General features: G+C 37.2%; 3 protein-coding genes across 9 annotated transcripts; 1 reads left to right on the top strand and 2 right to left on the bottom strand.

The window, feature by feature from the left end:
* Window positions 1–314: 314 nt before the first annotated feature.
* Window positions 315–4,363, bottom strand: LOC308700399 (eukaryotic translation initiation factor 4E-binding protein 3-like). The gene is made up of 3 exons (XM_081382019.1): window positions 3,921–4,363; window positions 1,273–1,446; window positions 315–870 (listed from the first exon to the last, which is right to left on the bottom strand). Exons 1-3 carry the CDS (start codon window positions 4,051–4,053, stop codon window positions 839–841), a joined length of 339 nt encoding a protein of 112 aa, XP_081238145.1. The 5' UTR covers window positions 4,054–4,363; the 3' UTR covers window positions 315–838.
* Window positions 4,364–5,087: 724 nt separating this feature from the next.
* Window positions 5,088–11,966, top strand: LOC308700653 (heterogeneous nuclear ribonucleoprotein H-like). 7 transcript variants are annotated; one of them, XM_081382372.1, is made up of 7 exons: window positions 5,088–5,311; window positions 5,731–5,828; window positions 6,418–6,573; window positions 6,652–6,795; window positions 10,604–10,768; window positions 10,871–10,956; window positions 11,240–11,966. In XM_081382372.1, the coding sequence occupies exons 2-6, from the start codon at window positions 5,744–5,746 to the stop codon at window positions 10,939–10,941; spliced, it is 621 nt and encodes a 206-aa protein (XP_081238498.1). In that variant the 5' UTR covers window positions 5,088–5,311; window positions 5,731–5,743; the 3' UTR covers window positions 10,942–10,956; window positions 11,240–11,966. The 7 variants fall into 7 exon arrangements, with proteins under 7 accessions (XP_081238498.1, XP_081238499.1, XP_081238500.1 ...); XM_081382373.1 differs by having other exon boundaries at window positions 5,088–5,392; window positions 5,728–5,828; XM_081382371.1 differs by having other exon boundaries at window positions 5,090–5,311; window positions 5,728–5,828.
* A 1,214-nt stretch (window positions 11,967–13,180) lies between these two features.
* LOC308700654 (eukaryotic translation initiation factor 4E-binding protein 3-like) lies at window positions 13,181–17,229 on the bottom strand. Its single transcript, XM_081382376.1, has 3 exons — window positions 16,787–17,229; window positions 14,139–14,312; window positions 13,181–13,736 (listed from the first exon to the last, which is right to left on the bottom strand). The coding sequence occupies exons 1-3, from the start codon at window positions 16,917–16,919 to the stop codon at window positions 13,705–13,707; spliced, it is 339 nt and encodes a 112-aa protein (XP_081238502.1). The 5' UTR covers window positions 16,920–17,229; the 3' UTR covers window positions 13,181–13,704.
* Between the last annotated feature and the right edge of the window lie 329 nt (window positions 17,230–17,558).

The raw sequence follows: 17,558 nt of genomic DNA, 5'->3' as shown, positions 1-17,558 counted from the left end.
TTACCAACCCCAAAAGTATTGAGAAAAGTATCCACTTATATCTTGTTTTGCTCCAAAACATTTTTTTTTTTTTCATTTAAATTTTTTCATGCCAATTCTTTGCTGTTGTTGTGTTCCACGACAACCATAATATCTACTTGTAAATTATTCTGCCTGGCAAGCACTGGCATTTCCTTCTGTAAATGTAAATCTGTCTAGCAGAGTGAAGTTACCATGATTTTTGTAGGCAAGTTTTGAAACCAAGATCATTAGAATGCACTTTCCCAATCTGTAATTTTCCATAGCCTTTTGCACAAACTCCAAATTGATCAAAGGACGAGTATTGTCTCATTTTTTTATTTCAATCAAAATAATAAAACCTGAGGAAATCCAGGCAAATGAAACACCAGGAAAACCCTGAGGGGACACGGTGGTGTACATCTATGTTCTGATGTGCTTTTCCAGGGCGAAACACCAAACATATGCAACAGACATTCATTTGGCATTTAATCGTCCTAGACCATTAAACAATCAACAATGTTTGCTGAGATTTAATGCTCAGAAATGATAGATTTTGTCCTGGCTCACACATAATGCTACATTATCTTTAAAAAAAAAAAAAAAGTAGAAAGTACCATATGTACAATAAAGAACTTACCGCCACTTACAAACAATCATGTTTTTTCTGGTAAACGTTGAACATATACTTTTAATCAAAAGAAAAAGACACCCCTTGGGTGTTTAGCTCATTAAAAAGCCCATTAATCTGGTGAATATGTGATGTCCGCTGATTGTGAGGTAAGTAGCATCATCCCGACAGATAAAATAGAGAGCTCTCCACAGGAGGTAGATGAAAGACTCAAATGTCCATCTCAAACTGGTTGTCATCAGCTTAAAAAAAAAGAAATAGAGAGGTTGTTTTTTGAGGCATTTGAACGGAGAAACCTTATATATGTATATAACCTTATAGGGTTCTGTCAGGTGCTTCATATAGAACCTTTTAGAGGTTCCCATCATGGTATCATTTTATGGATTTAGTTTTAATTCATTCATTTTTTATTTTAATTAAATGTTATGGATCAAACAGCTCATAAACATATTTATCACATTAAAGAAATCATCTGTTAAACATAATGGCTATATAGAACCCCAATGAACCTTGTTTTCCAAAGAGTACAGAATATACTGAAATTAATTTGCTTCAACCTGAGAAACCTGAGGGCTTAATGTTTCCTGGAAAGATTATCACAGAACAGGTTTTCTTTCTTTTTCTGGAGCAGACAGCAACTTTACCTGCCAGATCCTTCTCCTCCTCCAACTCCTCTTTGAGTTCCTGCAGTTTGGACATTGGATGGTGTGAAGGAATGGTCACTCCAGGAATCTGGGGCAAACAACAGGGTGGGGTCCGGGCGATGGGAGAGTTCCTACAGTCCAGGAGGAACTTTCTGTCATAAATGATCCGAGTTCCTGGAGGAGGGAACGGACATATATTATAGCAACCAATCACATGGCTAGAAACACATATTTACATTCTAGGCTGCAGACTATCACGAGTGAGAAAACAACAAACCTAGGATTCAAGTCGAATGTGTTAGCACTCAAAATCAATCGTTGAAATGTGGCTTCGTATGGTTTTCTTGGGACTGTACCAAACGAACAGCAATTCTAATCTATTTAACAAAATAAAAGAAAGATAGCAACCAACTCGACGTGCCACTTAACACGCCCATGCTATTAGACAGCAAACAAAGACTCAAATGTTTGACATTTTGCAAGTGAAAAGAAGCTCTCAAAAAAAATGGGGTGAACTGAATTGCAGGACTCAGCACCTCCCATTTTAGTTCCAGGAAATTTGAGCACGTCTGCACGTGAGAATGCCGAGCTGAGCCACGGGGAAACACAGTGTAGCACATGAGTTTAACCTCATGTTACGAGGAGTTGTGAACAAACTTGAATCGCTTAGCTAGCCCTAGGTTAGATTGTTTTCTGACCTAAGAACTGTTAAGAAGTAATGTGTCTCTGTTGTAGTTGAAGGCAGCTCGGTAGTGGCTGAAAAACATGTTACGCAACTTTTGCTATTCAGTGCAATGTGTTCTGGACAAAAGGGGGTTGGGAGAGGAGGGGGAGGGGTAGGGTGTGGACGGAGACGGGACAGGACGAACAGTGGTCACAACTGGGAGCTGCTCTGGCCAGTGGAATGCAGGGAGACCAACCCAAGCGTTTTTCAACATCTCAGAGATCAAGAAAGTAAAAGGCTTTAAAATGCAGGGAAATTAAATATAGCATAAGTGTGCAATTTGTTTAGGTTAAAAGCATCAGTTTTCACCCCCTGAACCAACAGGAATAAAAATGAGAAATTACATTTTGTATAAAGAAAATTAATTAATTTGCGCTATTATATTTGCACTTTTATTTCACAGAAAAGGCTAGTCCCAGGCTAAAATACATGTTTGAGCTGTTTTAACTGAAAACAACATGCACTGGCATATCTTCAAATGTGTCAGTGGCATTGTTTTGTCACAAGATGCACACAAGTAATATTTTGTTTAGTCTAAGACACATTTATAAAAGTTTAACTCAAATGTCCTAACTGAACTAAGGTCTACACCTGGCTTGATCTAAGCTCTGTCTGTGAAACCAGGCCTTAATCTTTAATATAATATTTGACTATTACTTTTTATTGTGACAGTTTAGCACAATTTCCCCCCAAATTATAATTTAGTATTTTTTTTGTACTTATATATATATATATATATAATGTAGTTTCCATAATTGTGGATGGAATTTTTGGATGTAATGCAATGATTCACAGCTAGAGAGTAGGTAAATATAGTTATATATATGCATGTACGCACATGCCTCTGATCTGTTATTTTTCATTCTGCGGTGAGGGAAGCGTCCATGATGTACAGTGGCCCCAATGAACTCCTTTTCCAGAGCACAGAGTCCTGTTATTCCTGAAATCCACAACAGCTGTAGAGGAGGAGGGGTGTTTCTAAGAATTGCCTCCTCCTCTGAATGTGCTACAGTTACAGTTACAGCCACATGCGAAAGATATTCTAGCGAGGGACAAAGGAGATTGAGAAACATGCGTGTCCTGCCCAGAAATAAAGGGGTCATGTGTTTGTTTTTCACATGATTAGATTAACTCAATGCCTAGTATCATTTTGGGGACATGCTGGTCGCGAATCAGATAACCAGACATTGTTACATAAGACGCATGGCAGTTGGGCTATCTTGCTGCAGACGGTCTGCCATAAATTACTAACTTGTTGTTCATAACAAACGTTTGCGTAGCAACAGGAATTTAGTACCAGTTAAACAATTGACATATCAGATTTTTACAATTTAATAACATAAGCAGAAGTTTTATTTTTCATTTACATGCTCATCCCCTAACGCAATGGAGAAAAAAAAGCTTTATTTAATTAAAACACAGGTCTATGCTATATATTAATGCAAGCCAAGCTTAAAAAAATATTTCATTTTGTAAAAGTTGTAACACCATTAGTTTAACCAACAAGAAATTAGTTTTTAGTGGCTTTGAAAACTGCCTAAACTTTGTTAATGAGATCACATATTTTGAATGAGTAAATGTCCTTGCTTAATTTGATATACAACATCCACACAAGTGTTTTGATTTTTTTTATCAACATAGTGATTGGGGATGTCAAAATGTGTTACAACATACAGCTTAAACCACTCCAAGATGGTTTGCTGGTCTTAGCAGGGTTAGCTGGTTAAAGTTGCTCTCCCAAGTTCCCAAAAATCCACCTAAAACCAACAAACAGACCACACTGGGAGCCCATGCAGCTAAGACCTCAGGCTGTGGATAAAAGATACACAATATTCATCAAAGTACATGTTCTTCACCTACCTACAACAACAACAACAACAACAACAAAAAGATAAACTGAACAGTCCTAAAAACGCAGTCTTACCCCCAGGAGTGGTGGAGAAGAGCGTTCCTCCAGGGGTCTGGCTGTAGCAGTCTGGGAGCTGAGACCAGTCTTTGAGGTGCAGCACGCGCGTGGGAATGGGGCAGCTCTTGCTCTGCTGTGTGTTGGCGGACATCGTGGATGAAATGTGCTCGGAACCTTCTGACACCAAAACACGCTGATATATTAGGGCTCTAAAGGGTTTCTATCCAACACTCGTCTGTATGGCGTGTCTGGTTAAACTTAGCTCAACAAAGTTTTAACAACATAAAAAAATGGCACAGATATGTTGTAGCGTGTTGCAGACAGCGCTGGTCTTGTGATAGCCAATGAAGTGAGTCTGTCTGTCTGTCTGTCTGTCTGTCCGCAGGGCTGGAGCGCTCGGCTATTTAACAACAGAACAGACTACGTGACTCGGATCATGTGATAAACGAGACTTGAGCAACAACAAAAACACACGCAGGGTTGCCAGATCTTTAACTTTTTTTTTTTTTTTTTTTTTTTTTTTTTTACAAATCTTCTGCCAAGAATTTAAATTAAATGGCACTAATTCAAGCCTACACAAGTTTTTTTTTTTACTTATTTGTCGAAAAGGAGGCGCTTAACATTCAGAAAATGCTACATGTGAGCTGTTTTATTATTAATAATAATATTAGCCTACTGTTGGTTTATTTTAGTTTTATTGAATGTAAATTAAAGGACACGACTTTAGGACAAGTAGTTGTAGTAGTTTATTTTAGTGCTACTGCCATTTGGAGCAAGCTCAATACAGTTTCAAACTTAAGATTTGTGAAATTGATTTCGTCAGCAATTAACATTAATAACAGGATTGTAAATTTAGCCTTTGTATTATATATTGTATATTTCTCAAAAAAGTTAAGAAAATGTATTGATCTTAAATTGGTCCAATCAATGATTAAGTAGTGATTAAGTCGTTTTTTAATGATTATAATTTGTAAATAGAAACTTTACACAGTTGTAAAAGGTTTGTTTCGAATTGTAATAGTCCTGAGTAAATAGTAATAGTTTCCTATATCTGTTGGGTTTGTTTCACTGATGATCTGTAAAAAGACTCTATATAGATCAGTGGTTTGTTTCGCAAAATCAGATGTCATGTACGAAAATGTTTTTTGTCATACAGATTTAGAGCGCTGTAGTTTCACACTCCAAACAGGAGGGGTCGCCAAACGCCTCTTTTAGTTTCGGTTAGAATCCGGTGAAGAACGCCGTTTATCTCCCGTTCATACGCGGGCGCCGTTCAGTTTCTCGTTTTTTATTATTCATTTAATTATTATAGACGTATATAAGAAGTGATAAAATACTTTATTAAGGGGCAGATAAATTGGATTGCTTCGGTTGAGTAGACGAAGCGTCTTTGGGGGGTTTATCAGAAGGTATGTGGTTCAGCTAAGTTAGCTCGCTAAAGCTAACAGTTTCGTTTCATCAGTTATGCAAAACAGTTTCCCATTTATGAAGTAAATATAACTATTTACTATTAACTATTATTTTATGCCTAAAAGGGTCTTCTTTTGGTTTTTCATTTTGGCTGAATATGGAATGCTTAGGTGCATGATTGATTGGTTTAGCTTTTTATTAGTTGGACCTGTATGTGTGTGTTTTGAATAAACTATATGAGTGTTTTTGACTGAGCATTTTGCCTTATATGTTGTATGTCTGGGTTGTTAACCATGCAGTGTTGCTCCATTTGAGATGCATAAAACGTTATGAAATACAGTTCATTTTAAAACGTATATTAGTCTGGATGTAATACTGTAGTGTATAGATTGACGTATTTAATATTTTGTTAAAGCAGGGTTATTTCCAGCATGGCGGATGGAGAGGGGTTTGTGGTGCGAGTCAGAGGTTTGCCCTGGTCCTGCTCTGTTGATGAAGTCCAGAGGTTTTTCTCAGGTAAAAGAGCCTCTGCTTAAATCTCCATATTTTCTCCTTATGGTTTATTCTAGGGGTGTAACGATACCCTAATTTCACGATTCGATACATATCACTATACGATATTATTGCGAAGACGTATAATAAAAGGTTAAGAAAAAACGTACTGTTGATTAAATGTTAAATTTGATATAACATTGTGGGTGTAAATGAATAGGCTTGGACAATGGTGACACAAGAATAAATATATTTATGATTCTGAACCTGAAAATACAGAATTATTTTAGACGCACTCTGTCACTGGCTAGATATATTTAAAATAATGTAGGCCACTTTTTACTGGTAACATAAGACTTATAACATAAGCATTATCAGGACCCACTAATATTCCCCCATTATTATACATTATATTCAACATAATATATTGTAGTTTAATCTAGTACTGACTCTGAAAACTGAATTTTTTTCTCACAGGGTAATTTTTATTTTGGGTGAACTATCCACGATACATATTGTTGCATTTTTGTATTGCGATATATTGTGACACGATATATTGTTACACCCATAGTTTATTTCCTGCTTGACTAATTCTAGCTAAATTTTATTATAGAATGCAAAATTGCGAACAATGGAACAAGCATACACTTCACATATACACGGGAAGGACGACCAAGTGGAGAGGCATTTGTAGAGTTTGAATCGGAGGAAGGTCTTAAAATCGCAGTGAAGAAAGACCGTGAAACCATGGGGCACCGTTACGTGGAAGGTAGGCAGCTCCTTTTGCCTTAGTTAGGATCCTTAATAATTCATGGCAAAATGCTGATTGATTAATGTGTGGTTTCAGTTTTCAAATCCAACAGTGTTGAGATGGACTGGGTTCTGAAGCACACCGGACCGAACTGCCCAGACACAGGAGGAGACGGCCTGGTTAGGCTTCGCGGTCTGCCCTTCGGATGCAGCAAGGAGGAAATTGTCCAATTTTTTGCAGGTATGTTTGATAGGAAGTTCAAATTCCCCACTTTACACAAAATTAAACAGTATGCCTACATCTAAGGTGTATTTTAGCTCATCGGACCATCATTTGCACATAAATGAACTTTGATCATTTAAATCAAAGTACTCAGTTTTAGTCATTTAATCTTTAAAATTAGGATTAGTTGAAATTTGTATTAAATCTCCAGAATTGGATCATCCAGAAGGACCAAGATGGGTCACTTTTTATTCAGCTTTGTCCTTTAAAGGGTTAGTTCACACAAAAATTTTAATTCTGTCATCATTTACTCTCTCTTATGTTGTTTCAAAAGTCTTTTGTTCATCTTCGAAACACAAATTAAGATATTTTTAATGAAACCTGGGAGATTTCTGTCCCTCCATTGAAAGTCTATTCACACAAAATTCTGACACTTCAAAAGGTTCATAAAGAGATCGTTAAATAAATCCATATGAATGAAGGGGTTTAGTCCAAGTCTTCTGAAGAGACTTGATCACTTTATATGATGAACAGATTTAATTTAGGCTTTTATTCACACATAAACATTGATCAGCGAATATAATCAGAAGCTCAACTGTACTTGTGAGAATGAACCTCATTGGTTCTTGTAGAAGCTCTAGCGTGCTGCCTAACACGAGAATGAACCTCATTGGTCCTTGCACGTCAAGCGAACATGCCAGAGCTTCCGTTACCAAAATTGAATGGTGTAAAGATTGTTCGGTGATCAATGTTTATATGTGATTGAAAGCCTGAATTAAATCACGTCTCTTCTGAAGACTTGGATTAAACGGATTGTTTCATATGGATTTATTTTAAGACCTACATTTTGAACTGTCAGATCAGGGATGGAAATTAGCACCCGCCACCAGCCAAATGCGGGTGATTTTGTGTTGTGGCGGGTAAACTCGCTTCACCTACCGGCCACCGTGGCGGGTAAATAAAAATAGCATACTGTTTCACCCGGACGGAGGACACTAGAAGAGGCACACCCTTCAAAAAAAATGTGGCGTTACATCGCAGGCGTTAAGAGGTCTGCAAAGAAAACATGAACTCACTTCAGAAAAACGGACTTTCCTGTTCTCTCAGCCGCTATATTGCAGTAGCGCGCACTCTTCAATTGCAAGCGCAAATGCGGTGGAGCGCGCTGTATATCGCTTCACTATATAAAAAACCCGCGTTGTCCAGATTCAGTATCTGCGGTCAGACGAGATGGTGTCAGGCTATATGTCAGTGTCATTATTCTATCGTTATTTTCATAACTTGTAAAGAAAAAAAATCTCATCTCAGAAAAACGAAATTTCATGTCCTGTCAGCGTTACACTGTGCTCGTAGCCTGCACTCTTTAATTGCACGCGCAAATGCGCCGGCGCGCGCTGTATCACTTCACTAAAGCGCAAAAGAAATACGAGCATGCAACGTCGTAAATTAGTAAGTAACGAAATAAAAGTAAAATACAAATAAATCAGATTATTGGTACGTCATGTGTTTTGCATGCAGGTATGATGTTCATTCTATTTATCAGAAGCAGCTTCCATGTTTCTTTAACAGTTCTTGTAAGTATTGTGTATCACCATGGTAGCCAAACTGTTGTTTCCATAACCTCAAAATGCCACTTGTTGTTTTTTTCTATATTTTTATATGACTGTGGTGGCTCATACCAAGATTGTATTAACAAAAACTAGTTTGAGACTGCTATTTAATAGCTTAACCTTGTAGGCCTATACTGTTTATTTATCAGTATTAGTCATATTCTTATATTTTATTATGTTAAGGGGGACAGAACTTGTGTGTGTCAACAATTTTTGTGTAAACAAATGTATTATAATAGGCCTACATAATTCCTAAAAAGGTTGGTCGCAGCTTGATGACCATGGGGAAATGTGGGTTCCATGGCCAAACTATTCAAAACATCATTCAATGTGAATTATGATAATCGTAATTAATAATCGTAATTACAATTTCAAGGGAATAATCGACAAATATGATTTTTGTCATAATCTTGCAGCCCTAACTGGAAGCCATAAAAGACCACAAATCATCCAAATGTTTAATATTCCCTACTCATTTAATGAAATGTATATCAGTTCATGGTGTGTGTATAAGAGAGAAAGAGAGAATGTCAGTATTTAATTGAGACTTGAGATTAAATAAACTGCTTGAGTATAGTAGATCTTGTAGTATTAATTTTCACATGCAGTTACACATTGTCGGTTAAAAACAAGAAAGTGGCTGGTAAAAACATTCAGTGGCTGGTAGATTTTGAAATCCACCAGCCACAGTGGCCGGAAGTGTACCAGCAGCAGCAGTACGGAGGTCGCTTTGGTGGAGGAGGAGGAGGAAGAGGAAGGGGGCGTGGAGGTTAGTAAAGCCTAACGTCTATCTCCTGTTGGACTTTCTCATCTGCCACTCAAACTGTAGTCTGTGTAAAGTTTAACTAGATGACTGTGCTTATCAAATATGCACTGATCTGCAACAGCAAAACAGATGTACAGTCGTCTATCTGTATATAGATCTAATGCTGGCTAGTTTAAACAAACTTTGTGAATCTTGATGTCTTATAATTTGATTAAGGCCTGGTTTCACAGACAGGACTTAGATTAAGCCAGGAATTAGGCCTTAGTTCAATTAGGACATTTACATAGCTTTTATAAACATGCCTTAAAATATTATTGATGTGCATCTTAAGACAAAACAATGGCTCTGATAGATATTAGTGAAAGTTGCTTTCAGTTAAAATGTCTCGAACATGCATTTTAGTCTGAGACCAGGCATAAAAGGATAGTTCACCCTAAAATGAAAATCATCACTTACCCTTATAAAGAAATTCATACAGGTTTGGAACAAATTGAGAGTGAGTAAATTATAACCGAATATTCATTTTTGGGTGAACTATCCCTTTAAAGCCTTGTCTGTGAAACCAGGGGTTAATGTTAAACATTTGTAATTCGAATAACAAATTCTGAATAAGATTATAGCCCTATTCGGTGTGCCATCTCGGTAATCATTATGGACAACGTCAGTAAAAAGGTCCAGAAAAATTACCTAATAGCGAATAGACCCGCTGTAATGTACGTAAATATTTAGTAATTTCCTGTTTAAAAGTAGTTTTCCGTGGTTTTTCAAGTATGGAGACGCTTAAAAGCATTCAGTTGCGATCTAGACGCTGGGACAAGTCTGTGGCAAAACTGTGAAAAAAAGTGTTTTCCACACACCATTCAGATCAGAAAGCACGAAACATCTTTTAGCGTTAGGTAAGTGCCTATTACCAACATTATCCAATCTGAAGTCAGTTAATACATCGTTCGACCGGACATAACTATTTTTTATATATATATATATATATATATATATATATATATATATATATATATATATATATATATATATATATATATTAGGTTATGTGTGTTTGCACATGTGATATCAGGAAGCAACGTAATGCGCACATGACAACAGGAGGATGACGGCGAAGCGCAAATCGAGTTTCCCCTCCCACTTCTGCTAGTTTTACTGAGATATCTTATCCTGTGCGAATTGGCCATTAAGATTACAGACCTCCTGTGGTAAAATTGCATTAATCCATCTACCCTTGTAAAGTCAATCCCGTCCGAATAGGGCTTTTGTATTGCTCACACAGATATTTTTATTGTACATGTGAAATCTTCAGATTTTATCCATCTTAAAAGATTTGGCTGATCTCAAATCTGTTCTAATACCCCACAAAGCTTAAGTAAAGACCAATTGCTTTATGGTTTAAGTCGCTTACAGATATGGTGTGTTTGAAATGGTTTCTTTTGTTTTATAGGCCAGGGTCAGAACTGGAATCAGGGCTACAACAACTACTGGAATCAAGGCTATGGTAACCAGGGTTACGGCTACGGTGGACAGCAAGGTTACGGTGGATACGGAGGCTACGGCAACTACGATTACTCCGGAGGCTACTACGGCTACGGCGGAGGATATGACTACAGTAAGCACTGATTGACCTTGGGGTTTCCCCACCGTCCCCGTTGGGTTCTTGTGAATACGAGGGACTCAAGTTCCTTTCTCTGCTCTTCTCTTACCCCCCTAGACCAGGGCAATACAAGCTATGGAAAAACTCCAAGACGTGGGGCTCACCAGAGTAGCTACAAGCCATACTGATCATGTGTAGTTAAGGTATGAATTTTAACTTTTTTCCCACCACTCATGGTAAGGTTAATTTTAATTGTCGCTCCATTACCAATTCATCTTCATTGACCCAGCCAAACTATAAGGCCGATAGAACGATCCGTTTGGGGAGGGTTGTAGTGACACAGTAGGGTTGTAGTGGTAGATCATGATAGGCCCCATCTCTTCACTTCATTTTTTTTTTTTTTTTTTTTTTTTTTTTTATAATATAAAATACATGTATTGTAAATGTGATTTAAAAGCAACTAAATCTGTGTTTTCTCTCTTTAAGGTCGTAAAGCTACCGAGCAGGAACCAGCCGTCTGGTCACAGTGAACATTGGGGTCTTTTACTTTTGGAAGCTGGCAGAATCTGGACTTCTGCTTCATTTTGTACAGAAAACATAAGGAACTGGGGGGGTGGGGTGCAAATGTCACTTGTCACATTTGTTTTATTTTTTTGTTTTGTTTTTTGTGTCCTTTTACATTTCCAGAGATGGAAGTGTTATTTTTTACTGTACTTTTTGGTACCTTTTTGATTCTAATGTATTGTATGGTTGTATTTTACATCATGGCTGTGTCTATCACATCTAGACTCAGAGCTCTCAAAATGCATTCAAAATAAACAGTTTTGGTTAACTTTTCTTTAGTGTTTTCAGATTATATTATTTTTCCTGTCACCTGTGCTCTGTGTTGCAAAGTTGCATGGCTTCAAGGTGAGATGAAAAGGGATTTCTTAACGATTGTAAGCTTGTCCATTGAAATCTTATAGTGGCAAGTCTTGACAAGTGTTTTTATTTCTTTTTTTTTTATTTCTTTTTTTTTTTTCTTTTTTTCCTCTACTGCTTTTAAGGAGATTTCCTCCTGTCTTGTTAGATATTTAAGAGTGGCTTTAATAGTGATTAAACTATACCTCAAAACATACACAGGTAATTGTAACATGATTCTTTCTCGAAACACTGGATACACATTCCTCCAGTGTCTTGGACAAATTTCAAGAAATAAACTTGATTTTTAAGATGTCTATTGTATGTCTAATGCTTTTGCGTTCAGTCTCCACAATGAAGTTGTCTTTATGAACCATCAACCTGAAGTTTGCATTTGAAGAAATGAGTATGTCTAAAAGAAATCCTTGTAAGATATAATATTACAATGATTGAAAACTAGGTCACTGTAAGAGGTTGAGAGAGTTCAGTTAAGTTTGTTTTATAGAGGTAGCTGGCCAATAAATGTAGAATAGAAAAAGGCTCTGGTTAAACTGGGCCAGTTTGTCTCTAAACCTGACAGTAATTAGTTTGGAACACAGCCTAGAGGGACAAAACGGCTTGTTTCAAACTTAATCTGTGCGATAGAGAAGTTATGCAACGCATGCATCTTTCATTTCTGCTTTTGTTAGAACTTGAAAGTCTATTTAAAACTGCAGTAGACTTTTTTCCATTTCCAGAATGTTTTCCCTTGAGCTAATATGCATTTTGACGGAGTTTTAAGTTAAAACCTTCTAGAAGGGAGTCCAAAAGTGCCATGGTGTGTAGTTACAGCATCTACCAGTAGAAGCCATTGTAACCAGCCTGATCTAGGTATATATGTCATATAAACTACTCTTTCGAAGTTTGGGGTCAGTAAGAGTCACAAAAGTGACAGTAAAGGCATTTACAATGTAACAAGATTTCTATTTCAAAGAAATGCTGCATTTTCCAGAATCTTGAGGATTGTTTTTCACAATTTCCACAAAAATATTAAGCAGAATTAACTAACAAAAAAACTAATCTTAGCATATTAGAATGATTTATGAAGGATCATGTGACTGAAGAAGACTGGAGTAATGATGCTGAAAATTCAGCTTTGATCACAGAAATCAATTATATTTTATCAAATAAATGCAGCCTTGGTGAGTGAGACTTTTTTCAAAAACATAAAATCTTACCAACCCCAAAAGTATTGAGAAAAGTATCCACTTATATCTTGTTTTGCTCCAAAACATTTTTTTTTTTTTCATTTAAATTTTTTCATGCCAATTCTTTGCTGTTGTTGTGTTCCACGACAACCATAATATCTACTTGTAAATTATTCTGCCTGGCAAGCACTGGCATTTCCTTCTGTAAATGTAAATCTGTCTAGCAGAGTGAAGTTACCATGATTTTTGTAGGCAAGTTTTGAAACCAAGATCATTAGAATGCACTTTCCCAATCTGTAATTTTCCATAGCCTTTTGCACAAACTCCAAATTGATCAAAGGACGAGTATTGTCTCATTTTTTTATTTCAATCAAAATAATAAAACCTGAGGAAATCCAGGCAAATGAAACACCAGGAAAACCCTGAGGGGACACGGTGGTGTACATCTATGTTCTGATGTGCTTTTCCAGGGCGAAACACCAAACATATGCAACAGACATTCATTTGGCATTTAATCGTCCTAGACCATTAAACAATCAACAATGTTTGCTGAGATTTAATGCTCAGAAATGATAGATTTTGTCCTGGCTCACACATAATGCTACATTATCTTTAAAAAAAAAAAAAAAGTAGAAAGTACCATATGTACAATAAAGAACTTACCGCCACTTACAAACAATCATGTTTTTTCTGGTAAACGTTGAACATATACTTTTAATCAAAAGAAAAAGACACCCCTTGGGTGTTTAGCTCATTAAAAAGCCCATTAATCTGGTGAATATGTGATGTCCGCTGATTGTGAGGTAAGTAGCATCATCCCGACAGATAAAATAGAGAGCTCTCCACAGGAGGTAGATGAAAGACTCAAATGTCCATCTCAAACTGGTTGTCATCAGCTTAAAAAAAAAGAAATAGAGAGGTTGTTTTTTGAGGCATTTGAACGGAGAAACCTTATATATGTATATAACCTTATAGGGTTCTGTCAGGTGCTTCATATAGAACCTTTTAGAGGTTCCCATCATGGTATCATTTTATGGATTTAGTTTTAATTCATTCATTTTTTATTTTAATTAAATGTTATGGATCAAACAGCTCATAAACATATTTATCACATTAAAGAAATCATCTGTTAAACATAATGGCTATATAGAACCCCAATGAACCTTGTTTTCCAAAGAGTACAGAATATACTGAAATTAATTTGCTTCAACCTGAGAAACCTGAGGGCTTAATGTTTCCTGGAAAGATTATCACAGAACAGGTTTTCTTTCTTTTTCTGGAGCAGACAGCAACTTTACCTGCCAGATCCTTCTCCTCCTCCAACTCCTCTTTGAGTTCCTGCAGTTTGGACATTGGATGGTGTGAAGGAATGGTCACTCCAGGAATCTGGGGCAAACAACAGGGTGGGGTCCGGGCGATGGGAGAGTTCCTACAGTCCAGGAGGAACTTTCTGTCATAAATGATCCGAGTTCCTGGAGGAGGGAACGGACATATATTATAGCAACCAATCACATGGCTAGAAACACATATTTACATTCTAGGCTGCAGACTATCACGAGTGAGAAAACAACAAACCTAGGATTCAAGTCGAATGTGTTAGCACTCAAAATCAATCGTTGAAATGTGGCTTCGTATGGTTTTCTTGGGACTGTACCAAACGAACAGCAATTCTAATCTATTTAACAAAATAAAAGAAAGATAGCAACCAACTCGACGTGCCACTTAACACGCCCATGCTATTAGACAGCAAACAAAGACTCAAATGTTTGACATTTTGCAAGTGAAAAGAAGCTCTCAAAAAAAATGGGGTGAACTGAATTGCAGGACTCAGCACCTCCCATTTTAGTTCCAGGAAATTTGAGCACGTCTGCACGTGAGAATGCCGAGCTGAGCCACGGGGAAACACAGTGTAGCACATGAGTTTAACCTCATGTTACGAGGAGTTGTGAACAAACTTGAATCGCTTAGCTAGCCCTAGGTTAGATTGTTTTCTGACCTAAGAACTGTTAAGAAGTAATGTGTCTCTGTTGTAGTTGAAGGCAGCTCGGTAGTGGCTGAAAAACATGTTACGCAACTTTTGCTATTCAGTGCAATGTGTTCTGGACAAAAGGGGGTTGGGAGAGGAGGGGGAGGGGTAGGGTGTGGACGGAGACGGGACAGGACGAACAGTGGTCACAACTGGGAGCTGCTCTGGCCAGTGGAATGCAGGGAGACCAACCCAAGCGTTTTTCAACATCTCAGAGATCAAGAAAGTAAAAGGCTTTAAAATGCAGGGAAATTAAATATAGCATAAGTGTGCAATTTGTTTAGGTTAAAAGCATCAGTTTTCACCCCCTGAACCAACAGGAATAAAAATGAGAAATTACATTTTGTATAAAGAAAATTAATTAATTTGCGCTATTATATTTGCACTTTTATTTCACAGAAAAGGCTAGTCCCAGGCTAAAATACATGTTTGAGCTGTTTTAACTGAAAACAACATGCACTGGCATATCTTCAAATGTGTCAGTGGCATTGTTTTGTCACAAGATGCACACAAGTAATATTTTGTTTAGTCTAAGACACATTTATAAAAGTTTAACTCAAATGTCCTAACTGAACTAAGGTCTACACCTGGCTTGATCTAAGCTCTGTCTGTGAAACCAGGCCTTAATCTTTAATATAATATTTGACTATTACTTTTTATTGTGACAGTTTAGCACAATTTCCCCCCAAATTATAATTTAGTATTTTTTTTGTACTTATATATATATATATATATAATGTAGTTTCCATAATTGTGGATGGAATTTTTGGATGTAATGCAATGATTCACAGCTAGAGAGTAGGTAAATATAGTTATATATATGCATGTACGCACATGCCTCTGATCTGTTATTTTTCATTCTGCGGTGAGGGAAGCGTCCATGATGTACAGTGGCCCCAATGAACTCCTTTTCCAGAGCACAGAGTCCTGTTATTCCTGAAATCCACAACAGCTGTAGAGGAGGAGGGGTGTTTCTAAGAATTGCCTCCTCCTCTGAATGTGCTACAGTTACAGTTACAGCCACATGCGAAAGATATTCTAGCGAGGGACAAAGGAGATTGAGAAACATGCGTGTCCTGCCCAGAAATAAAGGGGTCATGTGTTTGTTTTTCACATGATTAGATTAACTCAATGCCTAGTATCATTTTGGGGACATGCTGGTCGCGAATCAGATAACCAGACATTGTTACATAAGACGCATGGCAGTTGGGCTATCTTGCTGCAGACGGTCTGCCATAAATTACTAACTTGTTGTTCATAACAAACGTTTGCGTAGCAACAGGAATTTAGTACCAGTTAAACAATTGACATATCAGATTTTTACAATTTAATAACATAAGCAGAAGTTTTATTTTTCATTTACATGCTCATCCCCTAACGCAATGGAGAAAAAAAAGCTTTATTTAATTAAAACACAGGTCTATGCTATATATTAATGCAAGCCAAGCTTAAAAAAATATTTCATTTTGTAAAAGTTGTAACACCATTAGTTTAACCAACAAGAAATTAGTTTTTAGTGGCTTTGAAAACTGCCTAAACTTTGTTAATGAGATCACATATTTTGAATGAGTAAATGTCCTTGCTTAATTTGATATACAACATCCACACAAGTGTTTTGATTTTTTTTATCAACATAGTGATTGGGGATGTCAAAATGTGTTACAACATACAGCTTAAACCACTCCAAGATGGTTTGCTGGTCTTAGCAGGGTTAGCTGGTTAAAGTTGCTCTCCCAAGTTCCCAAAAATCCACCTAAAACCAACAAACAGACCACACTGGGAGCCCATGCAGCTAAGACCTCAGGCTGTGGATAAAAGATACACAATATTCATCAAAGTACATGTTCTTCACCTACCTACAACAACAACAACAACAACAACAAAAAGATAAACTGAACAGTCCTAAAAACGCAGTCTTACCCCCAGGAGTGGTGGAGAAGAGCGTTCCTCCAGGGGTCTGGCTGTAGCAGTCTGGGAGCTGAGACCAGTCTTTGAGGTGCAGCACGCGCGTGGGAATGGGGCAGCTCTTGCTCTGCTGTGTGTTGGCGGACATCGTGGATGAAATGTGCTCGGAACCTTCTGACACCAAAACACGCTGATATATTAGGGCTCTAAAGGGTTTCTATCCAACACTCGTCTGTATGGCGTGTCTGGTTAAACTTAGCTCAACAAAGTTTTAACAACATAAAAAAATGGCACAGATATGTTGTAGCGTGTTGCAGACAGCGCTGGTCTTGTGATAGCCAATGAAGTGAGTCTGTCTGTCTGTCTGTCTGTCTGTCCGCAGGGCTGGAGCGCTCGGCTATTTAACAACAGAACAGACTACGTGACTCGGATCATGTGATAAACGAGACTTGAGCAACAACAAAAACACACGCAGGGTTGCCAGATCTTTAACTTTTTTTTTTTTTTTTTTTTTTTTTTTTTTACAAATCTTCTGCCAAGAATTTAAATTAAATGGCACTAATTCAAGCCTACACAAGTTTTTTTTTTTACTTATTTGTCGAAAAGGAGGCGCTTAACATTCAGAAAATGCTACATGTGAGCTGTTTTATTATTAATAATAATATTAGCCTACTGTTGGTTTATTTTAGTTTTATTGAATGTAAATTAAAGGACACGACTTTAGGACAAGTAGTTGTAGTAGTTTATTTTAGTGCTACTGCCATTTGGAGCAAGCTCAATACAGTTT

Source organism: Scardinius erythrophthalmus (assembly GCF_964197995.2).
Source record: "Scardinius erythrophthalmus genome assembly, chromosome: 13".
NCBI lineage: Eukaryota > Metazoa > Chordata > Actinopteri > Cypriniformes > Leuciscidae > Scardinius > Scardinius erythrophthalmus.
Note: the sequence above shows the minus strand (reverse complement) of the source record. Positions and strands in the feature narration are given on the sequence as shown.